Source organism: Lepisma saccharinum, chromosome 24, assembly GCF_977018435.1.
Source record: "Lepisma saccharinum chromosome 24, izLepSacc3.1, whole genome shotgun sequence".
NCBI lineage: Eukaryota > Metazoa > Arthropoda > Insecta > Zygentoma > Lepismatidae > Lepisma > Lepisma saccharinum.
In genome coordinates, this window is record NC_139252.1 from 57,096,244 (window position 1) to 57,120,616 (window position 24,373).

Below are 24,373 nucleotides of genomic sequence, written 5' to 3' on the forward strand. Positions count from 1 at the left end.
GTCCATGTGTAGAGTGGCCTTCCGAAAGGAATAAACTATTATGTACATTTATCTTTTTGGCATCTTCATTGTTTTACAAAATAGTTGTTTTTTTACATATTCTTTTGTGCAGGGGTGACAAAAAGCTACCCTGCACAAAATTTTCTATTTTGAACCACTTTCTTGACTAATCAGTATTAAATTTCAGATAAGATGGGTACTGTGATGTGGCATCCATTGGATGAGAAAATGGTAAATTGTCCACGAATGTTCTACATTGCATAAACTCATAGACTGCAATAAACTGCTTTCAACAACAACAACAAAAGATCGGATTGTTGGTATATTTAACCTTTAATTATCAATAAATTTGGTTAAATTTATTATATGTCGATACTATGAGCTCGCTATTATCTTATATTGCACTGGTGATAACAAATTAAATACGAGAATGACCATTTATTGGCACGGCTCGACATAAACAGATTTTTCATTATTTTTCTTAATATATTTATTTGGTTTTATATTTCATTCATTCACTAATATTTCGTTCTATTAGACTGAAGAATCAAGTGATCTTTAAAATTTACACTGTGTAGATCAAAGAGCGTATATATAAGCTCTTTGGTGTAGATGAAGGAAATAAAAGGTGTTCAAATGTTGAAAAAAGTTTATCCTTGTACATTTGTACAATGCAAGTGCAAGGTTAAAACATCGCAATAGATATTAATGTGCATTTCTTAAAAATTAAAGAACCTTAATCGTAGTATTTTTGGCGTTAAAATAATCAGTGTGTTGTACGTGTTGTAAAGAATCAAAACATTGACATTTCACAATAAATATAAGAGCAGTGTTGTATATTTGAAGAATTTCCAGTAAGGAAGGGGGATCCATTGATTGCTCTTGAGACATTGGAATATTCTATTCTATGTGTGTGTGTGTGTGTGCCAAAAAGTAGCACCTAAGTGAATTGCACCTAATTCCCCTTCATATAACACCCTCTATAAGAGCAAATAGTTTTTTTTGTTTATTTATTTGTGAAACGTCGAGGTCTACAGTGTTTCAAAGGCAACAGATCCCGTTGCGGTAGCACTGACAGAGACGATTCCACACGGGTAAAACAGCGACAGCGAAAAATCAGGCGAAGCCAGGCCAGGTCGGTAGAACAGTGGCACAAATTGCCAGAGACCTGAGTTTGAGTCCTGGTCGAGCCTGCATTTTTTGCTGAAAAATCTACGTAGTGCTAATGTGGTGTAATGTATATGCTTTCAGGATTTCCCTCATGGATTGTGGAGTTTGCTCACCTTTAACTAATTTGAAAGAAGTGTGGGAATGGAGTGACAGATGTAGTAATATATGGATAGTGAAGCCTTTGCAGCAATCAACGTCCTTTGCTGTTGCTGGTATATCATGTTGCAATTCAAGCAACAAGGAATTATTGGTACATCCACGGTTTGAAAGGACGAGTGTACCAAGAACTTTATTTTGTCATGATATGAAGGGTGGATATTTAGAAGACAGGTAAAATATACTACTAGATTTATTAAAAATTCACTACTTGAACATACTGAAGAGAACCGAAAAAATTCAGATGAATATACTATAGATTATTTTCAAGTTTTCTGTTATCCTATTTAAGTAAATTTTATGATATTTTTGAAAGATTATTACCGATGGTCACAAAACTAGCATGAATATGTCCATATGATACGACCAAGAATTTATGGTAACAGTTTCATATATCGGAGACACATTTCTTCAATTTTACACAAGAAACTACTTATGGAAATGAGTTTCTCCAAGGTTTACAACGTTCGTCGAGGTATTTTCTTTCATCGTGGAATATATTTGACCAGGAAATCATGTATTTTTCAAGAGAAATATCTCACCGATGCACAATTGCCATTGCTTTCATTTGCTTGCCCTATGACAACCGGATGCTGCATACATTTGATGATGTAAGCCCCTGTCGGTGTTTCAACTCCCTTTTTTTTTTTACTGTGCTTGCCTAACGTAACCAAACCTAACCTAACCTTAACGGAAATGGTTCGTGGGGCTGTCCGTGAATGGTTCATGGGGCCATCTGTGAATGCTTTGTGTGACTATCCGTGAATGGTTTGTGGGCTATCCGTGAATGGTTCGTGGGGCTACCCGTGCATAATGTATAATTTCCACCGGTGACGAACACGAGAGTAGGTATTTTTCAGTGAAGAAGGTTGAAACACTGCATACCCACAACGTGAGTGAAGATGTGCCCACCATATTGTGTGTTCCGCAAGTGAAGCAAGGAATAAAAAAAAAAACACTCAAAATGTGAAAAATTGCTTTTGTTTTCGTGTAAAAAGCATAATGGCACCTTCAACTATGTTCCGCAATACACAATTGGCAAGTACGAACCATGAGAAATACAAAATATTCGATTTTAATGTGTCTCCGATCTATGAAACTGGTACCGAATTTATTCTTAAAATTTTGCGAACTTGATGTTTGTTGTAAGTTTATGCACAGATAGGCTAATTGGTACTGAACCACTGTGTGTGTCTCCACTGAGTATTGAAACTGGCTCCCCTTGCTTACAAGGTGAAAACGTTACCTAGCACAACAACATTGGGAGCCTCTTTATATTTGGTATTGTGTGACGGACATGTGTGCTGACATGCCCAGAATTTAAAATATATCAATCAACCATAATGAACTATTACTTTCTCAGGGCTATGACGAGAATTTTTTTTTCAGGGTGGGGCTCATCCCTTATCAGCAGCTGCCTACAAAACTAATATAAAACGTGTCAGGTTTATAAGCCAACAAAACATTTGTAGATTTTTTTATTAGCCCTCAGAGCTCTCCACTTGGCTATGTGTCTGTACTTTTAGTATGTTGTCGGAGTGGGAAAATAAATGTCAGTCTCAACTATGAATTTGTGATGCATTTTGCCTACATACAGAATGGAAAACGCCAATTTGCAAGGTGTTCGGGCATCAAAGAGTAAAACGTTATCAAGAAAATGTATTCACCTTCAGGCGCTCTAGATTTTGTGAAAGCTTATTGGTGTTGTTTGGTGACATCCTGTGTGTGTATTTATTTTATTTGTTTGCTTACAGATTTGTAGATGGCTGTGACAAGCATGAATCATATAGATTTTTCCACTGGACTGGAATAGATATTTTCATTTATTTCAGTCACAAGTTAGTGACGATTCCACCTCCTTGCTGGATCGAAGCTGCACATTTGCACGGAGTGAAGGTGCTAGGTAAGCATTTTCAGCGGATCTATGTTTGAACACAGAGGCACACATATCCATATTATATTTCAAATAGGGTTGATTATGATGTCAGTGAGAGTGTCCTCAATAAGGTGATGAATCCAGATTTGATTATCAGCAAAAGTACAGTTGGATGTATATACATTCATGAATGCATAGCACTCACACTAAGTTAATAAATGCCATACTTGCTTGATGTCCATAGTTTGTTTTTTGTGCATTGTAATATTTCTTGTGAGCATCAGGAAACCTTTGGCATTGTTATATTTAGTTATTTTACACTGTATTTTGATCCATCCTTATTCATCCTGACAAAGAGGATGAATATTTTAGTCACCAATAACTTTTGCAATATGATTTTATGCACACTTCTGCGGGCAAATCAAAAATCTTTGTTTTCCTTCCAATTTGCATCACTGTTCTGATGCTTTTTTAATAATGAGAATGATTAATGAGTGGATGAAATCAATGAGAGAATGCCCAGTGCATTCATTACTCAGGCTTGGAATCAAAAAGATAACCTTCAGTGTCAAAATGTGGAGACAAGTAGTCAACACACTCAGCCACTGAAGTGATGAATCTTTATAAGGTGTATTGTAGTTTACATAGTCTGAGCAAAATATTGCAACTACTACTTTGTTTTTGTTTTTATGATATTTATTATGCAGCTTTTTTTGTTTTTCTAAGATGAAACTCAACTGAAGGATAGGCTCACACGTTAATTAAGGAGGTGAATGAATGATTCAGATTCTTTGTGATATGTTTGTTCTGCACTGCAGTCACTGGGGTTCTCTATATGCTATACACCCATCCTATTTCCTTGACCTGGCACCAAATGACTATGCCCTCTTCAATGTGATAAAGAATATCGTGCATGGTCACCAATTCCAAGAACATAAAGCCTTACATGTTGCTGTTAGCAAGTAGGTCAGACACCTCCCCCCCCCCCCCCCCCCAAACAGTGGTTTCGTGAGATAATACGGATAGCACCGGAAAGATGGTAATGGCGCATTGAGCTCCTGGGAGAATGTGGAATTGGTCGAAATCGAACCTCACCACCTCAAGGATCGCTTAAATCAGGTTAACCTAAATCATTTGTATCTGGCCATGAAATGTTTTCAGCTATTATGCCTTGCTTCCTCTTCTTCTCAGGGACTTTCATTACTGAATGGGGCGATGGGAATGAAATATGCGGAAAGATTCTGGAATCGAAAGAGACAATAGATAAATTTGTGGAAAAGCTGGTGAGCATTTGCAAGCACTACCAATTTGACGGCTGGCTGCTCAACATAGAAAATGAAATCCCAGAAGAGGCAGTTGGGAACCTGGAGTTGCTTGTTTCAGAGCTCACGAAGCGTATGCACAGCGCAATTAGCCATTCCGAGGTCATTTGGTACGACAGTGTGATAAAGTCAGGGGAATTGAAATGGCAGAACGAGCTGAACAACAATAACAGGTATTTTTTATTTTACTCTTCAAAGGCTTCTGTGTTGTTGTTTTTTGTGCATTTCATTATTAAATTGTGGTCGGGTGTGATTTGAATGGGTTAGGGGGGGTTGTAAGGTGAGGAGAAGAGAGGGTTGGTTTTTATTTTCATAATCATATTATTGTGTCCAATAAAAAGACATGTCATGAGTGGTTATGGAGAATTTGAATTCTTGTTTTAGGTCCACTTTATTTTCCTGTAGTTTACGGTTATTACAAGCATAAGAAAACAGTTTTTCTTTGAGATGTTTCAGGAGAACACACGCTCCTTTCATCAGACATTTATTTTCATTTTGACTAAAGATACAGTTATAACAATGGTTAGTATTTTTTTAAACAAAAATAATCTGTTATATAATGGATGTTGTCAATGTAACATTGTTGTAATATAGCAACTTAACTGTGAAGAAAGCAGTCTTGTTTTATTTTTATTTCAGATTTTTTTTTTTAAATTATGAATCCCAAATATCATCAGGTAATTCAAATTCATCATTGTTTTCACAAAGTCTCTTGATGTTTTCTGTTACATTAAATTTTAAAGATGGTGGCTTACTCCATTTGTGAAAAAGAAAACTCCATACTGGATCTATGTTACCATTTTCATTATTTAATTTATTCAAGTGTTCTTCTGCAATGAACGAAGCTTCCCAGACATTCAACTCTGTGTTTCCTGTTAATCTTTTTAAAACCCTTCTCTTTTTAATCAAATGCTTCTCTTCGATGATATGAGTTGACAAACCTGTCTGATGAAAGGAGCGTGTGTTCTCCTGAAACGTCACAAAGAAAAACTATTTTCTTATGCTTGTAATAACCGTAAACTACAGGAAAATAATTCTATAATGCAAGCAATGCGTACATACAAGAAAAACTATTAGGTCCACTTTATGTGCAGAAAGGCTAATCGGGACTGGACCTACAGTTTAAAGTGGGATCCGAACCTTTGTGCCATGTGCCTCCACTGAACCCAGGACCCCTTGATTACAAGGCAGTGATGTTACAACGTCGTCATCGGGGAAGGCCCCTTGTTATGGAGATGTTGGTTGCCAGATAATGATGTATTTTTAAGTGAAATCCCATTTTCGCTTTTAGAACACCCATTTACGCTTATCAATTTGCCAGTTAAGTAAATTATTTTGGTCATTTGACTTGTCCTCCACCCCTGTATTTAAGTTGTAAATTTCTAGGAACAACTTTTCATTAATTTTTCTGTTCTTGTTTTCGAGGAAGTTCTTTGACGGCTGTGATGGAATTTTCCTTAATTACACGTGGAAGCCAGAGAATCTGCTTAATTCACTGAAGAATGCTGGGCCTAGATTTCTGGATGTTTTCGTTGGCATTGATGTGTTTGGCAGGGGATGCCTTGGTGGTGGTGGATTCAATACATGTGAGGTAATTTATTACACATTCTTAAAATCAAGGCTACTGTAATTATTTCCATACTTCAACAATGGGAGGGGGGAGGGTATTTGTTGAACTCGCTCAAAATTGTGTAAGTGGGTCATTCCATGTCAAATCAACAAGGTCCTCAACCTTAAAGTTTTTTGTTCATTTGAAATTTGGCATATTGAAAGATCCACCTGAGGTAGGAAAGTTGTAAATCTATATCTTTTGTATTTCCAAAATTAGAGAGATGAAAGGTGTGGAATTTCAACCAATTTTTTTGCCATCTTGTTAATTTTAAATTGCAATATTTCACTAATCAGCACACCTATAGAAGTGATTCAGGCACCATTGAAAATATCTTGAAAAACTCTCTATCACATGTGATACTACATACCTATGTCGGGGGGGGGGGGGATATTTTGAAGGTGATGAAATCAAAATTTGGGTAGCCATTTTCTAAAGAACAAGTATTTTAATTTTTTCAAAAATTTATGTGCCACTGTACAAAATTTGAAAATGGGATACCAATGAAAATCAGAGTTATATTAGATTTAGGTTAGGTAATGCCTGATAATCTATTTTGATATGTAAGTCCCTAAAGTAAAAGTCTAACAGAAATTAAAATTAAATGAAATTAAATGTAGATGTGGGGGGAAGTTGGCAAAAAAGGAAGTATCGTAATATGTCATCAGCAAGATATTTTTGTGATTTCATTATGTCTTGCACATTTTAAAGACTTCATGACCTTTTTCCGTTACTTGCACACATTTCCTTGTATTCATAGAAAGTTCCTTCATATTCATATTGTATCGTAAATAAATTATTTCAGCTGTGGTAAAATAAAGTGGCTGACAATATCATTCTTTTATTCAATACAGCATGTTTCTGTTGAGCTGAAGTGCACAGTAAGAATGTTTTGTTTTTTTTCCTTTCGTATTTTCAGGCATTGGAAGCAGTTCGCTCATATAATTTATCAGCAGCAATTTTTGGAGCAGGTTGGGTGCATGAGTGTTTGGAGCAGGATAAATTTCAGATTAACGAGTGCAAATTTTGGAGAAAGTTATGGCCTAAACTGTACATACATGGACCAACTGAGTTGCCTTTTGTAACGTCTTTCTGCCAAGGTTATGGGGAAAGGCTATACAACAATGGTAGAGTAAGTTATATTGCACAGTTTTTACACTCCTTATTTTAGTTTCAAGCAATAGTTTTCTTTTTTTTTTTAGCACATATGTGTGTGTGGTCTTTGTTGAGCTGGTACATTATTTTATCCAGAGGGGGGAAAAATGAAAAAGTAAATTAATATAACTAATAAACTGTGAAGTTATATGCATGATTCTAGAAGTGGGGGGAAGTTGGCAAAAAGGAAGTATCGTAATATGTCATCAGCATTTATGATACGATACAATGCTTTTCATATCACGTTACATGCGATGTATCATCTTGAAATATATCATGACCATGATATACGTCATGGCAACAATATATTTTGTTTTTCTTGTATGTACGCATTGCTTACAAATAATAGAATTATCTCAGCTCTTAAAACAGTAGAATTTATTAATGATAGGATATCATATGCAGTTTTACAGGGTAGGTGGTGTAAAATTATTTTAATAAACATACATGCACCAACGGAAGATAAAGATGATAATACTAAAGATGATTTTTATACAGAGTTAGAACAGGTCTTTGATAAATTTTCTCAGTATGATATGAAAATTCTGTTAGGTGACTGTAATGCACAGATTGGCAAAGAAGAGACATTTAAACCCACGATTGGTAAAGAAAGTCTTCATGAATTAAGTAATGATAATGGTATAAGATTGATTACTTTTGCAACCTCAAAGAATTTAATTGTGAAAAGTACCACTTTTAAACATAAAGATATCCATAAATATACCTGGTCTTCTCCAGATGGTAAAACTCATAATCAGATAGATCATATTCTCATTGATAAGAGAAGGCATACTAGTATAATTGACGTTCGTACACATAGAGGTGCTGACTGTGCCAGTGACCATTATTTAGTAATTGCTAAATTAAGAGAAAGACTCTCAGTGATAAATCATAAGCAACAAAATCTAAAAGTTATAAAATTTGATACAGGAAAGTTTACTGATGAAAGAATTAAGAAAGATTACCAAATTAAACTGTCAAATAGATTTGATGTTTTGCAGGATTTAAATGATGATGAAAATATAAATGAAACAGATGTAAATAAGAATTGGGAGCACATACGTAATGCAATAGAAACAGCAGCTAAAGAAAGTATAGGATACCATAAACCAAGAAAAAGTAAGCCATGGTTTGATAATGAATGTCATAATCTAATAGAAATAAGAAATCAGGCTAGACTTAGGTGGTTAAATAACTCGGATGATACAAATCTAAGCAATTATAATAGAATAAAGAGAGAAGTTAACCGCACGTTTAGAAGTAAAAAAAGAGATTACCTGAAAAGCAAAATTAATGAAATTGAAACAAACAGCAAAAATAAAAATATCAGAGATTTATATAAAGGTGTAAATGAATTTAGAAAGGGGTGGCAACCTAAAGTAAACTTGATAAAAGATAAAGACGGTGATTTTCTAGCTGACCCAAGCGATATTCTAAATAGATGGAAGAACTACTTTAATGACCTTTTAAATGTCCATGTAGGAGATAAATCAGAAGTACATGAAGTACACACAGCAGAACCTTTAGTTCCAGAACCTAACTTGACTGAAGTTAAAGATGCTATTAAAAGGTTAAAGAATAACAAAGCACCTGGCATTGATTTAATACCAGCTGAGTTAATTAAATATGGTGGAAATTCATTAATATGTCAAATTCATAAATTAATTTGTTTAATATGGAATAAAGAAGAAATCCCTCAACAGTGGAAAGAATCCATAATTGTTCCTGTGTTTAAAAAAGGTGATAAAATGAACTGCAGTAATTACCATGGAATTTCTCTACTCTCAACAACATACAAAATATTGTCTAACATTCTTTTAACAAGACTAACCCCATATGCTAATGAAATTATAGGTGATTATCAATGTGGATTTAAACGTAACAGATCAACTACAGATCAAATTTTTCACATCAGACAGACACTTGAAAAAAAGTGGGAATATAATCAAAATGTCCATCAGCTATTCATTGATTTCAAAAAAGCATATGATTCGGTCAAAAGAGATAAATTATATAATATATTAGTAGAGTTTGGAATACCTAAGAAGCTTGTTAGTATGATAAAAATATGCACCAGTGAAACAGAAAGTAAAATTCGTGTGGGTATTAATATGTCTGACAAATTTACAATTCATGATGGGTTAAAACAAGGAGATGCATTATCCCCATTGCTCTTTAATTTTGCCTTAGAATATGCTGTTAGGAAGGTAAAAGAAACTAAAGAAGGACTAAAATTAAATGGTGTGACTCAGTTGTTAGCATATGCAGATGATGTAGACTTACTGGGGGTTGATGTGAATACAATTAAGAATAATGCTAAAATATTTTTCAAAACTGCTAAAGAGATAGGTTTGGAAGTTAACAAAGAGAAAACTAAATATATGCTTACAGGCCGAAACCAAGTGTTAGGTAATAATCAAAATCTAATTATTGATAACAACTCGTTTGAACCAGTTTCCAAATTCAAATACTTAGGAGTAATATTAACAAATGAAAATTATATTAAAGAGGAAATAAAAAGTAGACTTAATTCAGGAAATGCATGTTACTTCTCTCTTCATAAACTTTTGTCTTCTCGTTTAATATCTAAGAAACTAAAAGTTAAAATATACAAAACAGTAATTTTGCCTGTAGTATTATATGGGTGTGAAACTTGGTCCCTTACATTGAAAGAGGAACATAAATTGAGAGTATTTGAAAATAAGATCCTTAGGAAAATATTTGGACCTAAAAGGGATGAGGAGACAGGTGAATGGAGGAGGTTACATAATTTAGAACTACATAATTTGTACTCATGTCCAGATATTATTAGAATAATTAAATCAAGAATACTTAGGTGCTCAGGCCATGTGGCACGAATGGGAGAGGAAAGAGGAGTTTACAGGATTCTTGTTGGGAAACCAGATGGTAAGAGACCTGTAGGAAGGCCAAGACGAAGATGGAGGGACAACGTTGAGATGGACCTAAAGGAAATCGGTAGGGATGGAAAAGAGTATATAGATCTTGCTCAAGATAGGGAAAGATGGAAGGCCTGTGTTGCTGCAGCCATGAACCTTCGGGTTTAAGAAGGCTAGAGAGTTAGTTAGTTAGTACGCATTGCTTGCATTGTAGAATTATTTTCCTGTAGTTTACGGTTATTACAAGCATAAGAAAACAGTTTTTCATTGTGACGTTTCAGGAGAATGCACGCTCCCTTCATGAGACATTTATTTTCATTTTGACTAAAGATACAGTTATAACAATGGTTAGCAATTTTTTAAACAAAAAGAATCTGTTATATAATGGATGTTGTCAATGTTACATTGTTGTAATATAGCAACCTAACTGTGTAAAGAAGCAGTCTGTTTCACTTTTATTTCAGATAAAAATAAGAAATAATTTTTTTTTGATCACATTATTTTTTATTTAAAATTATGAATCCAAAATATCATCAGGTAATTCAAAGTCATTGTTTTCACAAAGTCTCTTGACTTTAATGTAACAGAAAACACCAAGAGACTTTGTGAAAACAATTACCTGATGATATTTGGGATCCATAATTTTAAATAAAAAATAATGTGATCAAAAAAAAATTATGTCTGATGAAGGGACCGTGCGTTCTCCTGAAACGTCACAACGAAAAACTGTTTTCTTATGCTTGTAATAACCGTAAACTACAGGAAAATAATATATTTTGTGATGATAATGATCACATACAGTAGTATGAATGTAATTAAATAGATAAATTTTAGATAAGTGTAAATGTTTGGTTGCCACATTGAATTTTTTTCTTTCAAAGATACAATGAAGAAATTCTCTTTGGTAGTAAGTTTGCCAATTTGTATGTAATTAGGTACTGAAGTTAGACTCAATACTCAAAACTAATTATCGTGAGCTTCCCCTGACTTTCACTGGCAACTATTTCATTGCAAGTGTTTGAGTCTCCCAAGTTCTGAAACCCCAGGATGCCACTCGTTGCTGGATTGAAATGTGTACATTTGCAAGGAAATGCACTTCCTTTCTTATTAACAGTAAGTAGAGAAAACATTAATGTACTGCAGTGGAAAGGGCCCCATGTAGCAATGATTAATGCTCTCGCTTTGGTTCATGCAGTCCCAGGTTCGTTTCCCAGTGGGAGCTTAAAATATTTTGGTGTTGACCCAATGCCATGAGTATAATTGGGGAGCTACTTGAAAACAAGAAGTAGCCAGGTCCGGTCCTGAGAGGCAGAAAGCACCAGAGATGGGATTTGATGCACTGAGCACATATCGCCCAACGAAAAGCTGTTTGGCAGGCAAGGGGCTGTTGCACCACAGGGTTTTAGTACTAGTATTAACCAAGCTTCGCTGTTTCATGTTCAGAATTCTTAACACATTCGGGTCAGGCCTCATAATACAGCATTTTTACCTCTGGTCTGCGGTTTTTGGTTGTTTTTAAAAAAATCATAGAAAAAATATTTTTAATTTGTTTTTATTTACCACACACTTCTTAAATCTACAAAACTTTCTCTTTTCAATGAACAAAAATTTGTTACATATTTAGACATTTTTGAATATTTTTTCAGCTTTGTAAAGAAAAAAAATACAACATTGTAACAAATGTTAATATAGAGATATTTTAAGTTCGTAATCTGGAAATTTCAATAATTAACTACATAAACTATCAATACATCTTTTGAATCTTGCATAAGAATACTTCTTATGTGCACATAACAAAAAATAATTACAAATTACAAGTAATTATCTTTTGTATGAAAAAGTGGCTGCAGGACAGGACCAGACGATGTATCAGTTGGTTCTGCGTCATCTGTAAAAATTAAACAAATAAATAAATAAATAAAATAAATTTTCATTTGACATACACTATACAAAACTAAAAATACATCAGTGCATGTAGGAGAATCAAGCAAGAGGCAAGATGAATAGACCCAAAAAATTACCTCTTCTCACTTCATTCATAAAATACTAGAGTTTGCAACACTGTTTATATTGTCAACAATTAATTATTAGGAATATAACCTACCTTCCAAATCTTCAAATTCATCTGCATCATCAAAATCGTCGCTAACTTCAAACTCTGAGGCGGAATCCTCATGCAGAATTTCCGACGCCATTCTAAACAATGTACAGTACATCAACCCCACAACAAACAGTCGCAGGTGCGAGATATAAATAGCACATGAGTCACCTAGCGGTCGGAATTTCAACAGAGGGGCTTGAATGAACACGCACATGAGACAAAGTACGAACATAGCCCGTAGTTCAATCGGCAAAGCGATTGCATACCACAGGATGGGCTATGCCCGTCGTTCGTCCACATTGACTTTAAGTGCACTGCGGGCTATGCCTGTCGTGAGACCCCAATGTGTTAATTGGTCATCAATTTAGAGAACTTTTAGACTGGCTTGTTGATTCATTTGCTTTATTTTACTCCACTTTTCTGCCACCTTTGGCAAATTGCAAAACTTGCCACTTGGAAATAAAAACAACCTTTCATACTCAAGTGAAACAACAGGGCCTCCCTGATGGCATAGCGGTAATGTTGTCGCCTTGTAATCAAGGTGTCCCAGGTTCAATACCTGGTGGAGGCACATTGCACGGTGTTTCGAATCCCACTTTAAAATATGGGTCCAGTCCCGATTAGCCTATCTGTGCATAAAGTGAACTTAAAACATCAATTCAAACTCAAGTGAAATGGCAAACTACAATGTCACTTACATGTTAATTGGTCTGGGCTTGTTTTCTCAATAACATGTCATGTTTAGTGAATGTTTCGTTTTATAATATGCCACTAGTCCCTTATCATTTTGGTCTGAAAGCTCCCTTACAAAGAAATACTATTTCAAATGCAGTAATGTAGTGTCGTCACCTTGTAATAAATGGGTCCCAGGTTCAATACCTGGTGGAGGCACATAGTGGTTCGGATCCCACTTTAAGCTGTAGGTCTAGTCCCGATTAGCCTTACTGTGCATAAAGTGGACTTAAAAAACAAAATCAACCAATCAAATGCAGTAATGAACTTTATTTTCATTTGAATGCACAGCAGACTAACATTTCAATTAGGTATCTGTCTTCTGATAGGTTGTGTCTAAGGTGCCTTGGATTAACTTAAGGAAGCAACAACATCAGCCATCAGTGTCATCTTGCCTGCAGTTTAAAACAGATGCCAAAGAGAAAGCTTGCAATCAAATAGGATGCTTCCAGAATTACATTGATGATGCATTTCTTGGTGGCGGCTGTTTGAAACTCTCTCGTCCAAGTACTGTATCCTTGTCTGAAGTATTTTCTCTCAGGTAAGTTTTGTTGTGTTGAGAGGGAAGTAAGTAGTTAAATGTTAGTTCCAGGTTAACTCATGAGTTAAAAAGAAAAAAAATAGGTTGTACATTTTAAAATCCTAGATACAAATCTGGGTGTAATCACATTTTTTTAACATTTCAATCAGGAATTTCAACTTCCTTTGTGATCCAGTGATTATTTCTGGCATTCGAATTAAATTAATAGTCTAAGATGAATGGCGTCATACAGAGAACATATATACAGGGTGTCTCAAAAGTAATAGCGCAAACTGACACAGGTGTAAGTACACGATAATAGAAGCAAAAAAGTCTCAGTAAACATGGGTCTGCAAACGAGTCGTTTTCGAGATAATTGCGAATGTGTGATTACAAGCAGCCACTGACTTCATTGTTTGTAAACTTCATCCTAGTTGGTAAAATGCTAATAATACAGTAAGAAAAGTGACTCCCACAGTACGATTAGACTGTGTACTGATTGTATCCATCCTGTTTGATTACAACGCCACCTCTCGGAAATCTTGTTTTGTAAACAAAGAGCAAACCTCGGACCGCACAAGGAGTAAAGCACTCAGTGTTTACAAAATGAAATCAAAGACGGCTTGTACCCACACATTCACACACATTATTAGCATTTTACCAACTAAGGTGACATTTACAAACAATGAAGTCAGTGGCAGCTTGTAATCACACATTTGCGATTATCTCGAAAACTGCTCGTTTGCAGACCCATGTTTACTGAGACTTTTTTGCTTCTATTATCGTGTACTTTCACCTGTGTCAGTTTGCACTATTACTTATGAGACACCCTGTATATGAATGATGATAGCCTCTCTAGCTAACCATTAAGTGTGCTTCGAAACAAGAGATCCTAGGTTTGAATCATTGGTAAGGCATGGACAATACTCTATTGTTCATTCATCAATTCACCAAGACCACCTGGTTTTTCTGAACACTACACTAACCACTATGCCAAACATTCAAGGACTACCCATTAAGTAAACAGTTGCTATGTAACATTTGTTTTTTTGCACTTTTGCAATAATGATACTGTGGGTATTAGCTGTTATATAAATATAAATCTATGAAACTATTTTTTTTTATATATTTTTGCTTTCAGAATTCTGTTATGTAGTTTCTCCTGCTGTTTTCCTCTGATTGTATCATTTGCTTACAAAGCACAGAAGATGGATTCTGGGTTCAATACTGTTTTGTTAATCGAGGATGCCAAGGGAAAGTACAAGTAAGTAGTTGTATATAGAAAATATTTTGTTGTTGGAGGTGCACTTCACAGTAAGAGCCAGGTGGTTTAAAATGTAACTGGCAACAGTGGTTGCAAGTATTCCTTTGGGCATGTAGCAATCATGTGTTCACCAGTTGTTTGTCTTTAAGTGGTACTTTCCTATACTGATACTGCTGGTATTGACCCAGTTCTGGTATAAAATAAATGATATTATGTGGCACAAAAGTTATATTTATTTTATATCATGTTGGTTCATGCTTTAGCTAAGTAACACGTCAGTTTATTTGGTAAAAAAAAATACATCAATAATTTTACAAATCTGATACCTGTGTGAGTCATTTAATTTACTTTCATAATTATATTTGTAATTAATGTTCTAAATATATCATTGAGGATGAGATAAATACATAACGTAAGTTCTGCATAAAATATTTAATATTCATTTGTATCAGGTAGGGACACTATCACTAAGGCTATCAGCAGCAACAAATTTTATATGAGAATTTTTGTATTGGAAAAAATGTTCGACCACATTATTAACAGTAAAGAATTAAATGTGCAAATTGTCTGTGTAGCCACAGTCATGTTAATATAATATTATCAATATAAACTTTTTGTTTCTTTAGTGGCTAAACTCAATATTTTTATTGAGTTTACTTTATCCGCGAAGCTGTTTTTTTCTTATTTGTTCTATTAATTTCAGTGGCCACTGCCACCATCCTCGGAACTTGCTGTACTGTTGCTTGGCGTGCATATTTTGTTTGTAGTTCTTCGGCTGCCGCTAGGTGCGCTGTTGTCAACTGTGCGTCTGGGTCCATGTCGTCTGCTATTTTCGGGCGATAACTGTTGTAGTAGGGGAATCCAAGTATGGTGCGCTTGCCCGCTATCGATGTTTAGCTCATGCGGAAAGTGCATTATGACCTGCGTTTCCTTGATTTTGGTGTCTACGAGCGTATGGGCAGTGTGTTTGACTTGAACCTTTTGAATTTTATGGCTATTGTATTTGATATGTTTAGCAAGACCAGTAGTGGGTTGGGCTTTTTTCTCATCTGTTAGGTGCTGTTGGATTCTTTCATTTCACTTCCCACACAAGCTAAACATTGATAGCGGACAAGCGCACCACACTTAGATTCCCCTACTACAACAGTTATCGCCCGGAAATAGCAGACGACACGGACCCTAATGCACAGCTGACAACAGCGCACCTATATTCCTTCCCTGGATTCTCTGGAGTAAAAGAACACGTCTGCGTTCTCGGCGCATGTTGAAGAGTGTGTGCCTCGTCCAGTGAACGTGCGGAGGGGAGGGGCATCCACGGGAGGGAGCGACTCGACTGCTCATTCGCGGTCTAGTAGTTCTGTAGTAAACATGTCGGCTCGCAAGTCTAGGGGAACTCTGCATTCAGGAGAGCGCCGCATAGTCTTGAATGTGTTCGAGAACCTATTTGAACGAGGTGGTAAAACAGTACATGAATGTGTTTTGGAGACAGCTGCCCTAACGGGAATTGGGAAATCCTCCGTCTATAATATCCGGAAGGAAGCGAAACAATCGCGAGGAAAGGATGGAACACCCCTGTTGGAAACGCCGGGCAAGAAGCATCCGAAACGAGCTCAATGATTTGCCGACTTCGATGAGTTTGCGCTAGAGGCATTACGAAGGCTCATTCACAGGGAATTTTTCGCCAAGCAGCTGCGACCGTCATTGAGGGAGGTTAGTTTTAAACGTTTATTTCATTATATAACTATATTTAACGTAATAATGTAATGTAATCAGGGTTGGCATGTTTAAAACAAAAGTGTTTTAAACAACTTGTTTTAAAAGTTTAAAACACATGGCTTTGTTTTTTACAAATGTTTAAAACGTTTAAAACAAAATTTTTTAAACATGTTTTTCAGACTTGTTTAAAACACATTTTGATACATGATGTTTCATAGCTTGTGATTATTTGCATGTTTTTTGAAAATGTATGTTTAAATTTGTTTTAATTTTTTTCTGTTCTTGTTTAAAACATAAAAAACATGTTTAAAACAAATAAAATGTTTGTTTTGTTCTTCTATAATAAAAACACAAATTTTGCCAACCCTGAATGTAATGTACAAATGAAATAATGTCCAGTTTTTCATGTGCGTGAACACCTTGAGATAAGAATAATAATAATAATAATTGTTGCCAATATTTCAGATTCTAAACATCGTACGATCAGATAACACATTTCCAAAGGTTGCCATGACCATGCTGTACAGAATCCTGACCCAGAAACTGGGTTTCAGTTTCCAAAGGAGGGGAAGAAACAGTCTCATGATCGAAGACAATAGAATCGTCGCGTGGCGTCATAGATTTCTGAGGAAGATCAGACTATTTCATGAAGAAGGACGCAAAGTGTTTTATCTTGACGAATCTTGGGTCAACAGCGGACACACTGTTTCACGGGTGTGGGCAGATACCACCACTGAAGCAGCGAGGATGCCTGGAGACGCGGCCTAACAACAGGTATGCGGGAGCCGAAGGGAAAGGGGGAGAGAGTGATATTCCTCCACGTTGGAAGTGAAGATTGTTTTATACCCGGCTGCCTTTGGCCTTCCGTGGGAGAAAAACAGGTACGTTAATAATAATAATAGTTTATTTAAAGTACTGAGAACAGTTAAAAAGGAACCTTGTACAGCACTATGTCACAAAGAGTAATATCAAAGGATTAACTCATAATGTTTTTACAGCAAATCACATCCTATACCTAAATATAATATTTTAAGGGGTCATAATTAAAATCATGGATTAATATTTTTATAAACTCACCACCATTTTTCAATTTTACAGACAATTATGAATTCTTTCTTGTTTTATATTTTGGAACATTATATACTATTGTATTTATAAAGAATTCATTATCAATCCTATTTGACAAAATGTTTTGTATCAATATTTGCTGTCTTTTTATGATAATATTTATAGTATATGAAAACCTTATTTGTAAATTCGCATGCTATTGTTCTTTGCAGAACTAATATCATAATCAGAGTTTTATATATATATATAACACATATATATATTCATTTTCACAGGTGACTACCACCAGGAGATGAATGGTGAGGTGTTTGAGGAATGGTTTCTTAAAACATTTCTGCCGAAGCTTCCCCCACATAGCGTCATCGTTTTGGACAACGCACCGTACCACTCTGTCAAACTTCATAGAGTTCCTGTACGGGGGTTGGAGAAAGCCGAAATTCAGGGATGGCTGGAAGAACATGATATCCCTTACACGGATGACATGATCATTCCAGAGCTGCTGGACCTCGTTGATCTGTTGAGGGATCAGTACGGCGGATATCGCATCTATATAGCCGCAGAAGAAAATGGCCACACTGTACTGCATCTACCACCATATCACTGTGAGCTTAATCCAATTGAGCTTGCATGGGCCAATATAAAAGAGAAGATTGCCTGGAGGAACACAACATTCAAGCTTGCTGATGTGGAACGGTTATTGCATGATGCTGTGGCCGAAGTAACGGAGGACCACTGGAAGTCATTTCTCACACATGTCAAGGGCGTGGAGGGTAGGATGTGGACAATCGATGGCCTCATGGATGAGCCTACTGTCAAGCGATTATTATAAACTTGGGAGATGTCAGCAGCAGCAGCGACAGTGACAACAACTCCGCAGACAGTAACATGTCTGGCTTGGAAGAACTACCGTAATACGGCATGCTTACTCATATGGGTGGAGTTTTTAGGGTGGCAGTTGTGCAAGAAAAATACATGTGTAAACACATAAGTTATGGACCCTTTACAGGCCAACTACTGGCTTTCTTGCATTGCATTGTTTTCTTAAAAGACAACAAAAGTGCAATATTAATTGTTATTTGTGTAAAACAATACACTGGCCATTGTTGAGAATAAGAGAAGAAATTGGCAGCAGAAAGCGTTTAGCTTTACGGCCGTTATACCGCGCAGCACTTCGTTGCTTTTATCCCGCACCCTTCCCCACCCAGTCTGGCACCGCCCACAAGCTTTTCCCTCTGTGCGTCGCTACTCCAGAGAATCCGGAAAAGTAGTATAGCGGCAGCCGGAGAACTACAAACAAAAGATGCACGCCAAGCAATAGTACAGCAAGTTCCAACGAGGATGGTGGCAGTGGCCACTGAAATTAATAGAACGAAGAAGAAAAAACAGTTTTGCGGATAAAGTGAGTACTAGTTTCTCCGTATTTATATACTACCCCGTCTCTCTTTTTCCAATTATGAAAACATACAGTATGTTGGCATCAAGCAGATTAAAGACGTTTAGCCACTAAAGAAACAAGAACTTATGCATCAACCCAATATTTATACAATGAATCACTTAAATACCACTACTCAGTATATCCAAAAACTGTTTCATTTTCTATTGTTTCTACATTCATGCCACAGAATTTTATCATACCAGATTATTATGTGGATCATTTATTGAATATATAAAAAAATTGTTATAAATATATTTATTATAAGTTAATATAAAAGGCCGTTATTATGTGACACTTATAATAGTAAACATTAACCACATGCTAATTTATTTGAAGTTATCAACTGTTTCAATTTTGGTTATCCTGTTCATATTTCTTGGAACTTCAAAGAAATTATTATACATTATATTGTCCTTGTAGGAAATTCACATTAGGAAAAGTTGATTCCGACATAGAAGATGGTGTTCTCTCCAGTGTGCTCAGTTCCAATGATGTTGCCCGGCTGAAGGAGCAATATAAAGTGAACAGCCTGATCAGTGAAGCATTTGAGGGTTGGAAACTATGGTAGGTTATTTTTCTTCTATGTTCACTACGAGCATCATAGCAGAAAATGTGTATAGTGCGCGTCAAATCTCCTGCATATGGCGATAGCCAATAGCAGCGCACTGCAGCGGTGCCATGTCGAAATCTCACACGGAAAAGAGACAGCGTGGTTGAGCGAAACGCCTTGTCACGGAGAGCACGGAACATTAGATAATATAACATATAATAAACTTAATGGAAGAAAAGAACATACCTGATTATGCCAGAGGGACTGCATAATTGTTTCAATATTCTCAAGGTGGAAGTTGTACAGCCTTTGTAAGATATTTTGTCCCGTAAAGAGTACGTTATCCTTTTGGCAGTAGAAAATTCGCCACAATCGTAAATTTCAAAGACGGTTCTACGAACTACGTCTTTTTCAAAGTTATCTAAGTTTGTCGTTCTTTTTTGGTACGTTAATGTGCTTTCTAGGTGATTGAAACATTGGAGCAGGCCCCGATCCACATTGTTTTGCCCCCGAACATATCCGAGAAACGGTAGCTTGATTCACACCACACGCTTGAGCTGTTAGAGCCTGGCACTTCTTAAAGTCAATCTTACTGCTCTCTTCTTCACTCGAACATTTTTTTTTAAAAAAAATGTACATCTGAAAAATCACCCGTCGTGCCTGGCTTCGTACAACACTGTATTGTTCTCTCTTCTCTCGCTATCACTACCACTTGGTTTACTCAACGACATGCTGCACACACACACACACACACACACACACACACACTAAAAACGTGGGAAAAACGAACAGTGATGGTATCCTCTTCGTCAATTTCTCCTTCTACCATCACTGGGAACGAACCTGCCCTGTTCCCTTCGCTAATCGGAAAGTTTCGGAATGCAACAGGAACGAAGGGAGAACAAAAACGATACAATGCAAATACGTTTATAATGACATTGCTTCTACAGAGGGAACGGTATAAGCTACAATCACGCTTGTTTTTCGTACATACTCGCAAATTCATTATCTTTCCATCTGTTGAACTACTGACACTTGAAATGACCTATTTATATCCGAGCGCCAGGTACACGATTTAGTAGCGAGGTGAAACAGGTTCTGAACTAGGCAACGCCGCACGTCTATGATTCGCTGGTGCTGTTCAGCAGTTCAAGGCCATATGCAGGAGATTTGACGCGCACTCTAGTGTTTTTAATTTTACTTATTTTAGAATCATTTGATTTTTTCTTGTATGTACGTATTGCTTGCATTGTAGAATTATTTCCCTTGTAGTTTACGGTGTATAAGCACATAAACACCATTTTTGTTGTAATGTTTCAGAAGAACACATGCTCCCTTCATGAGGCATTTATTCCTAGTTTAATTAATGATACAGGAATAACAATGGAGTAAATTTAATGAAAGCATAAAGAAACAGTTATGCAATAAATCTTGTCAATAATATTACATTGTTGGAACATGACAACTTAACTGTGAAACATTCAATGCATTATTATTATTATAAATGAAAATGTTATGGAATTTTAATTATGGATCCAAAACATCATCAGGTAATTCAAAATCATCCACCTTTCTACAAAGATTCTTAATCTCTTCTGTATGTTTAAATTTCAGTGGGTGTTTGCTTACCCCACTTGTGAAAATGAGAACTCCATAGTGAGTCTATATTGCCATTCTTGGTATAATTTCTTCCAGCATTCTTCTGCAATGGATGAAGCCTTCCAAACATTTAAATCTATGTCTCTATGTCACTCTTTTAAAAACTCTTCTCTTTTTAATAATTTATTTCTACTGATGATGTGAGCTGACAAACCTATTCTTGGGTCTAAATTTGTAATGGTTCATGCCATCTTATTGCCATTTTTTTTTTATGTTCGCTGTACACAATATTTTGAACATGAACAAATTATATATTTGTTAGAAACACTAAAGAGCTCACAAACAGCATGATAAAAACACTTTAGGAGTTCTTCCGAGCTTTCAGTTCCATCTCGGAATCATCATCAGGGCTGGTCGAGGGGGCGATGGAGTTGCGCCAGCGGAACTTCAACTGCGTCCCTTCCGTCGCCCCTCGACCAACCCTGATGATGATTCCAAGATGGAATCGAAAGCTTGGAAGAACTCCTAAAGTGTTTTTTATCATGCTGTTTGTGTGCTGTTTAGTGTTTCTAACAAATGTGTTGCCGGCACGTGACATAAGAAGTTTTCTACTGTCAAATTATATATATTTGTGGCATTAGTTTTCTCAATTTATATTCATTAAATGTACATTCTAAATTTCTTGGTGATTTAAAAACTATTTTCAAGTTAATTTTGTGCAAAAATTTGCAAATTTTATATGAATAATCCTTGTGGAATGAATTACAGATGAATTTCTTCGCAACAGACTTCTCATTCTTGTTCGTTTTCTTGTATCTTTTAATTTTCTTGTAACACGTTTCTTTATTTGGTTCATTCTATTTTCTAAGATTTTTCAGACAATATTGGTGCAAATTAAGTAAGAAGTTCAAATTTTGCATAACAGGCATTTTTCATATTCTGATGTCATTTTTGAAAATTTTAGAACAAAACTGTGTTAAATTAATGCTTATAATTCTAGTGGAATATTCACCCACTAGTGTTTATCAATATTTCCAACAACTTTTAATTGTTACAATTTTCAAGCATTGGTATTGGTTCAAAGCTCAGCCCTATGTAAACAAACTGAAAAATTTTAAAGCTCATGTGTAATTTTCATTTTCAGCCATTTCCTTGTGGAAAACATAAATGGAAGGATTTTGGAAGTTTCAATGGAATTAGGAGAAAATAGTAGTGTTCTTCTTGGATGGTTCTCATTGTGTGAATTAATGTCTAAAAAAGCATAGCAAGGAGATGAAATGTGCAATATTTTTTTAAAGCATGTTTGTAAGTGTGTTGGAGATGTGTATCAGATATTTTACCTTCAAAAAAGCATAGGAGATGAAGTGAATCGCAAATGCATTCACATGTTTTTATCATATGTATGTGCACTTGCATAATGATGCGAGGATATTTGTACAAATAATGATTAATGGAAATGCTACTGTACCAGATGAATGTGGAATGCATGTCACTCTTTCAATGCAACTTGTATTATTATTTTAGTAACTATACTTTCTGTTGTGTACATTTATTTTAGTATTGACATGTTTTATGTTTAGTAGAAAATATTGAAAACTGTAACTGGACATTCGCCTGTTGTGTTCAAATAAATACATAAATATGAAAGCAAGAATTACAAAAATAATCATGGAGCCTGGGATATGTTCATAATGATGGCACACATGTAGGCTTTCTCCCATTGATTTCTGATGAGGGAGACTACTTGTAGACGGGTGCTCATTTTTTTCTTGTATGTTTGTTAAACATTGTACTGTGGCTGTTGTGACTCTTCTCTGTGGCAGCACAAATTAATAAAAATGTTTTCTTGTCCTTTCCTTGTACACTTAATGTGTATTATCCACACACTATCTTCCAAATCCAAAATTTGTATATTTAGTTCATGTTCATTATTTGATTCTTTCTGTAATATTTTATAACACTTGTTATTTGGCAACACTGATGTTGCTGTGGTAACAAAAGTAACAGTTATGGTAATGGCGGGTAAATTTCATCTACCAAGACTTTGTTTACTGGATTTACCTTTTTTTTACATGATAATTTACTGTTAATTTATTAATAAGATCCCACAAAAGTTAATCTTTACATTTCCATGTTCCTGGAATATTCAGCCTTAAAAACTTAATTGTAGTTAAGTATGAAAAATGTTTGAATTGTAAACCGTCATAATTGGTTATCATTTGTTTGTAAAGTTGTTTGTACATAAAATGGAAGTTCAGACACCTTGGGACATGCATGTAAATAATGTATTAAATCATTGTTACTGTAAATCCTCGTAATGCTTATTATTTAAAGATGAACCTAAGCATATGTATATTATTGGTAAATTAACCTGTCTATATACCAGAGATATGAGGCCTGGCCTCCATCTCCAAGAGACTTGTGAGACCGAGGCCAAATTGGAAATTTGGAGGCTGAGGCCAGAGGCCAATTTTTAGCTCGGAGGCTGGGGCCATGTGATGCTAGAGGCCGGTCTGTACCCTCCGATTCAAAATGCATGATGAGATTTATGTAAGACTTTTTTGCACATCCACATGACAGTTTTTTTTTTATTATTCCCCCTTTTGTACTAATATGCAAAATACTTGTATGCATTCAATTTGTTGTAAATGTAAAGTTGATCTGTTTCCACATGATTGGAATTAATCAGTTTTGTAATCATACTGTCTATGAAAATTAATCAATAATAACAGGCGCGTATATTCTAGGCTACCTAGGCTATCGCCGAAGCCCAGATTAACCCTTAGTACGCCGTGCGGTCTGACGAAAGTAAGCCCAGTGTCGCCGAGGCTTTGAGCGCGAAATTTGAATTTGTATACATAATGCAGAAAAATAGTAATAACTCTGGCACTATGGGACCAATCTACTTAGGATAACTTTTGTTTTGCAGGTAATACATTGGTGCATGCAACCAAGTAAAATTTGGATGGCCCAACCGCGGGGGGTTACGGGCGGGGGCTGCATCCCCCGAATTTCAATGAAAAAACATAAAAATGTGGAGTTTGCCCCCTCTTCTCCAGCTACTTTGGGGAGAAAACCGGAACTTTTGCTTTTTTTTTCAAAGAATGGACCTTCCACAACAGAATTAAACTTGATTCATGTTCGTGGGTGCAATACAATTTGAATAATAACGCAAAACGTAAAACTCTGTTTTTTTTCCTCAA

At 35.7% G+C, this 24,373-nt stretch overlaps 1 protein-coding gene across 2 annotated transcripts; it reads left to right on the forward strand.

The window, feature by feature from the left end:
• The first annotated feature begins 248 nt into the window (after positions 1-248).
• ENGase (cytosolic endo-beta-N-acetylglucosaminidase) lies at positions 249-23,449 on the forward strand. Of its 2 annotated transcripts, none has more exons than XM_083110826.1 (10): positions 249-316; positions 1,252-1,500; positions 3,081-3,229; positions 4,394-4,697; positions 5,950-6,115; positions 7,053-7,265; positions 13,348-13,559; positions 14,680-14,802; positions 19,442-19,585; positions 22,315-23,449. In XM_083110826.1, exons 2-10 carry the CDS (start codon positions 1,262-1,264, stop codon positions 22,433-22,435), a joined length of 1,671 nt encoding a protein of 556 aa, XP_082966952.1. In that variant the 5' UTR covers positions 249-316; positions 1,252-1,261; the 3' UTR covers positions 22,436-23,449. The 2 variants fall into 2 exon arrangements, with proteins under 2 accessions (XP_082966952.1, XP_082966951.1); XM_083110825.1 differs by having other exon boundaries at positions 263-320.
• The last annotated feature ends 924 nt before the right edge of the window (positions 23,450-24,373 follow it).

Excerpts from the sequence above, each read along its gene's own strand:
- ENGase (XM_083110826.1), top strand. The coding sequence starts at position 1,262 with ATGGATTGTGGAGTTTGCTCACCTTTAACTAATTTGAAAGAAGTGTGG. Across the intron at positions 6,116-7,052 it reads GTGGATTCAATACATGTGAG|GCATTGGAAGCAGTTCGCTC; the intron begins GTAATTTATTAC and ends TCGTATTTTCAG. Across the intron at positions 19,586-22,314 it reads TTTGAGGGTTGGAAACTATG|CCATTTCCTTGTGGAAAACA; the intron begins GTAGGTTATTTT and ends TTTCATTTTCAG.